General features: G+C 49.4%; 1 protein-coding gene across 2 annotated transcripts in view; it reads right to left on the bottom strand.

Annotated features, from left to right (window-relative positions):
* Positions 1-1,262: 1,262 nt before the first annotated feature.
* The window catches only part of SMYD1 (SET and MYND domain containing 1), a gene marked incomplete at both ends in the record, with an annotated part of 37,763 nt that continues 33,025 nt past the window's right edge, over positions 1,263-6,000 (bottom strand). For both annotated transcript variants that reach the window (XM_081254313.1, XM_081254314.1), the window contains 3 exons: positions 1,263-1,421; positions 2,644-2,812; positions 4,207-4,370. In XM_081254313.1, the coding sequence (XP_081110439.1) occupies positions 1,263-1,421; positions 2,644-2,812; positions 4,207-4,370 (492 nt within the window). The remainder of the gene's footprint in view (positions 1,422-2,643; positions 2,813-4,206; positions 4,371-6,000) is intronic.

Here is a 6,000-nt window from a genome sequence, read left to right as displayed (position 1 = left end):
AGATTTGGTGACACTCTCAAATGGGGGGCTTTTGTCCAGGATCCCCCAAAACATTCGTGAGAAGTTTGGGATCCCAGAAGATAACAGGACAATGGGACAACTAGATTGGTTGATTCCCAAGACCCACCCTCTTGGGTGGAAACCCGAGCAGCCTCCCAGGAGATGAGGGCAAGTTGGTCACACTCCCAAAGAGGTCCTCACCTAGGTGTGCAGAGTCCAGACTGGACATTCCTTCTGGTAAGGAAAGCAGAGGACCCAGGGAATGGACAATGAAAGAGATCAAGCAAGGGAAGGCATAATTATTCATTACTAAAAAACAGAGATTTACTGGGGGCCAGTGATGAAGTCTAAGCTGGTAAAGACCACCCAGGCACATGGGACAAAATAAAAGACGCAAAGGCCAATTCCGCTGGACCCATGATCATCAGGTATGTGGGTTTCCAAGTTTCTCCCTCAACTTCACCCTGAAGAGACTTCTTCAATCCTAGGAGGCCAATGGCCAGAAAAATCTCAGCTATTATCCAAGTAGCCCCACGTCACGGGAATCACAAGGCTTGGCAGGGAGGGTGTGGAAAGGAAACACTCCCTCTCTGTGTTCTAGAAGTAATTTCAGAATAATGCTGGGAACCCAGACTTTAAACTGAGGCCTCAAGTGCTTTGGGCAAAGCCCTCCTTCTGCATATGCGCCCTTCTGAAGAAGCTTCAGTTCTCTGCGTAGGACCTAAAAGGCCCACAGACAGTCTCTTCTTCAGCAAATCCTGAATATTCCAGAGACACCTGCACAGATAGGTGAGCGGCCACCTGAGACTCCAGGTACCTGCCACCCTTAGCTCAGATGTCATCTCCTCCATGACACCCTCACCACTACACACACACACATACACACACACACACCAGACACGTGCCCTCCACTGTACCCCCTCTCTCCATAGAGTTTACCATTGCATTTATTATCACACTGTGCTTTAATTGTTTACATTTTGCCTCTCCACCTACATTTGGAGCTTCTTTATCCCTATAAATACTTATCCCAATAAATATTTGTAGGAGGAGTTGGACTGGTCTGGGATAGAGTTAAATTGAATTGAACTGAGTTGAAACGAACCGAAATGACCCTGGGAAAAAAGAGTAGGACATTCCCGCAGCAACAAGGCTGAGCCTTACGCTGATTTCATCATCAAGGATCTCCCCAGAAACCTACCACCTCCAGAACGTCTCCCCAGTTCCCCAGCCACGGCGCCCCTCTCCCACCAGGCAGGTCCTCATTGCTTCTTGTGGAACAGAGCCGGCGCCGGCTCATTGCTGGGTTCAGCCAAGACCTGCATGGGCTGGTTGTTCAGGGCGGCCTCGCGCATCTTGTGGTACATGAACTCGTTCTGGCGGAACATGCGCAGCTCCATCTCCGTCTGTATCCGCATGGCCTGTGGGACGCGGATACACCGAAAACAGTGATGACAAACCCCCAGGATGTGTTGGTTTCTGACCTACCTTGGCCCTTTTGGAAATGACAGACTATGGGGTAAGTGGCTCCCAGCCACTGAGATTCAACTGTACCTCCTCAGAGGACACACACACACACTCATACACCACGAGTCTAATGTCCTGGCAGTGGACTCCATTTGTTAGGAAGAGGGAGTCAGGCCCCTGAGAGAGTAGCTTGAGGGAATGCTCTCAGCAGAGAATGTTTGTTCTTAGGAGCTGCTAGGTAGGGACCTGGGTTGGAACCCTGGTTCCTGAACTTAAGTCCCATCAACAGTGTGGGACATCAGGCAAGTGACTTAATCCCTTCAGCCCTCAGTTTCCTCATACACGAAATGGGTGAGGTTCCCTTGTACTTTACAACGGCCCAGAAGATGACAGCATGTGACACATAGAAAAACCCTCATTCTCCCATATGTTAATTCAAGAAATATTTATCAAGGGCCAGGCTTCGTTGAGGGGCTGAGGTTAGAGCAGTAAATACAGTGACAAACACTTGTATTTGACAAGCTTGATGTACTGATGTACATTCTATGACACCAAAGTCTGTCCTCTTTCCCTGTACTACTGCCTGAGGACAGTCCTTTGAACCTGTCACTTTCAAATAAATCAGCCCTCGAAGCACAAAGCCAACCAGCAGCTATGAAGAGCATGCCACTCACCAGACACTGTTCTGAGTGCTTTTCACACATCAATTCATTGAACCTTTGCCACAAGCTTACCCTTTTTTCTCCATTTTTCTGATGAGAAGACCAAGGCCCACACGCTCAATATTTGTAGCCACACAGCTGGAAAGTGGTAAAACTGGAATTGGATCCCAGCAGTCTGATCCCAGAGCCTGTGCTCCCTGACGCTACTCCATGTGGCACGTGTTCTAATGTACGTGCTACACACACATGCACACCATTAGGTTTTCTCAGTCCAGGCTTGGAGCAACCCAGCGTTCAAGCCTCAGTTTTGCCATCCACTCGCTTTGTGGCTAAGGACAGGTTACTCTCCTTCTCTGGGCCTCAGTTTTCTCAGATGTAAAACAAGGGGAGTGGACTAAGCATTTCTGAATTCCCTTCTGGTCTAGCAGGCAATCTAGGGTCTTTCCAAAAGCAGAGTCTAGCACTCAGCTTTCATCTTCAGAGAGCCCAGACTTTGCCCCAAGAAGCCACTTGCCTCTAAGTCCTTGGTGATGGGGTGGGAGGGTCCGTGTGTCACCAGGAGAATGGCGTAGGCTTTGCAGATCATGCTGTGCCCCACCTCAATGTGGCCAGCATGCCAGTTGGTCAGCCCTGCCCGCATGATGGCCATGCCCAGCTGGGCATTGTTGGGGTGATACAGCTTCCTGCAGGAGCAGAGAAAGTAATGATAATACATATTCCCAACCTACCTTTTATCGGCACAACAATTGACAACGTATAAAGGGACCTCACTGATTAAGTCCATATACTCTCCCATCAGCGCTATGAGGCATCAGGCATCAAGGGAGACTAAGGCACACAGAGATGCAGTGAGACGCCAGACACCCCACGCGGTGAGGCTGCAAGAGCTGAGACTCCGACCTAGGCTACTGAGCCAAGTCCTAATGGGGAAACGGGGTCAGGATTGTACTTGGAACTTGAGTACAAGGAGCTGGGAGCCTTCAGGGGCTCCCAGCCCTCTCCTTTAAAAGGGCTAGGAGGGCTTCCCTGGTGGCACAGTGGTTGAGAGTCCGCCTGCCGATGCAGGGGACGCGGGTTCGTGCCCCGGTCCGGGAAGATCCCACATGCCATGGAGCGGCTGGGCCCGTGAGCCATGGCTGCTGGGCCTGCGCGTCCTGAGCCTGTGCTCCGCAACGGGAGAGGCCGCAACAGTGAGAGGCCCATGTACCGCAAAAAAAAATAAAATAAATAAAAAAATAAAATAAATAAAAAAATAAAAGGGCTAGGAAGTTCAGGGGGAAAAAATAATTTGAATGTCCTTCTTGGGACAGAGTTGTATCTTCACCTCCTTGGCACTCTCTTAACAGGACTTCCTTTTTGCATGGTGTACAGTTTTCCCAGATTTTGTTTATGAGTAACATCCACTCAAAAAAATGCAACTTTCTTATGCCAACGTATTCATTTGGCCAGAAATACAAATTCACATGCCAGTGTGGACACATAAGGCAAGAGAGGACATTAGCAGAGGGAAGGCAAAGGAGTTGCCTTTTACAATTTATAAACAAGAATGGCTGACACCTCTTTTTTTTTTGCACCTTGCTGTGCAGCATGTGGGATCTTAGTTCCCAAACCAGGGATCGAACCCATGCCCCCCCTGCAGTGGAAGTGAGCAGTCTCAACCACTGGACCACCAGGGAAGTTGCTGTTTTTTTTTTTTTTTAAATAAAATCTAAAGCTGACAAGATTGCCTCTGTTGATTGTTAGGGGGGAAAAACTTTTCTAAGCACTTAAAATCAAGCCAGATTTAGCCTTAAGGAAACCACAAGCAGAAGAAGTCTCCAGTATGATAGACAAGCTGGAGGATTTGGGAAAGACCAGGGATGACAAATAGATTTCATCTCAGGTATCAAATCTGATTATTTGGACATTATTGCTCAGAACACCATGATTAAAAGACTCAGTTATAAAGAGGACAGTGATTACTGATGCCTGCTGTGGGCGCAGGAGGGAGAGGTAGCAATATGTATGCCATCTCTTTGCCATCCCTGGAATAGACACATTTCCAGAAGACTACCTGAGACCCAGGATCGTCACCTACATATAGCCATCCACCATCCTCCTGGCGTAGTGTGAGGCCTCCTCAAAGGCCTGCAGGTAGGAGAGGACCTCGGAAACGGTGCTCAGCATCCGCAGCGTGTAGATGTTGGTGTCAGCAAACACCGGCTCCTGCTTCTGTAGGCACTCCCGGCATAATTTCACAACCTAGGAGACACAGGCCCTGTCTGTGATCACTGCACCAGAGCACATGCTTAATTCACATATGGGGGCATCACGATGGCATTGGACACTCGCTCTTCGAAGCCTGAGTAAATTGCCAGCAGAGAAGGGAAAGCACCAGTTTGTGATCTGAATAGCAAAATGGCCCTGTTTGGCTAAGACGTAGGAGTGGCAAGGGTAACAGTGGGAGACACAGCTGACATGGAAGAATAAGGACTTATCATAGAAGTCAGCAGGGAGTTATGAAAGCCACGTCCATACATATATATGTACTTCTCACAACAACGCAATGAGATAGGCGCTACTAATATGCCCATTCTCCCAGACGAGGAAACTGAAGCACAGAGAGGCAAGTGCTTTGCCAAAGTTACACAGAACGTGAGCAATGGAGCAAGCATTCAAATCAAGCAGTGGGGCTTTATCTGAACCATCATTCCCAGGATTCTGCATCCTGGCTGTGCTTTGGAGTCATCTGGAGAGCTTTTTTAAATCCCGATGTCTGAGTCCTACCCCAGACCAATTGAAACTGAATACCCGGGGGAGGGACCCTGGCATCCTTCCCATCTGCCCCTGGGTGGCCCTTATGCACAGTGAGGCTGGACAGTCATGCCCTGCTCGAAGTGTACAGGATGGATGGGCAGAGAGAGAGGCCAGGCGAGCCATCAGGAGGAGGCCACATTGGTCCTGGTGAGGAAGAAGATGGGCCCGACCTCAAGCGGCTTTATCGTCAGGCTTTTCCGACTGATTCACGTGTAGACGTATCTTCAGTTACGCCCTGCAAAGTCAGACGGTCTCTAGATTTCAGTGGGTCACAGTTCTCCCCTCCTTCCCGTGCCACTCTCGGGAGAAACGTCACACAATTCTTCCCATTTCAAATGCGTGGAAACCAGTTTTCCCTGAGACTCTCCCAGAGGCCCATGAGGCAGCCGGGTAGGGGCGTGGCAAACTGTGAGCTGGCAAACAATCCATCCTGAAGACAATCCTCGTAAGCCCACGGGCAGCGTCCTGCCCTACACCCGACCCTTCCAAGCTTGAGCAGAGAAGAGGAAAAACGAAGAAGAAGACAGAGGAATGGAATCAGGAGCTCCAGCTCCTATACGTCGAGCCTCTGCCATAGATTTTCCACGCTGTACAGCAACGCTTCATTCATGGGACTCTCTCCCCGCAACCTGACAGAACTCCTGGGAGGCAAGGAGCGTGTCGTGTGTTGGTGACCCCAGTGAGGGCTCAAAAATGGGCAAAGAATGAGTGAGGAAAGGAGGCGGATGAAGATCAGAGCAAAGCAGATAGAAATGAACAGAAATTAATCTCCCACCTTGCCATGCCCTAGTGCCATCCAAACCTAGCTACCAAATTGTTTATAGAGAGCTTGGGGAAAAAAATACAGATTCATGGTCCCTGTGTTCTGTTGCAGACTAGACGAATCACACCTTAGGGGGTGCGGCACAGGAATCTGTATGTCCTACAAGCTGCTTGAGTGAATTCAGTGCAGGCACATGCTCTGCAGGTCAGTGTTGGCAGTGGGTCTCAAATTTAGGTGCTTGCTGAAATCACTTGGGAGCTTTAAAAATCTTGATGTCTGGGTCCCACTCCTAGAGATTCTAGAGGAAGTGTC

Source organism: Mesoplodon bidens, assembly GCF_964165515.1.
Source record: "Mesoplodon bidens genome assembly, chromosome: 14".
In the NCBI taxonomy this organism is placed as follows: Eukaryota; Metazoa; Chordata; class Mammalia; order Artiodactyla; family Ziphiidae; genus Mesoplodon; species Mesoplodon bidens.
The sequence above is the reverse complement of the archived record's forward strand: the minus strand, read 5'-3'. Positions and strand labels throughout refer to the sequence as shown.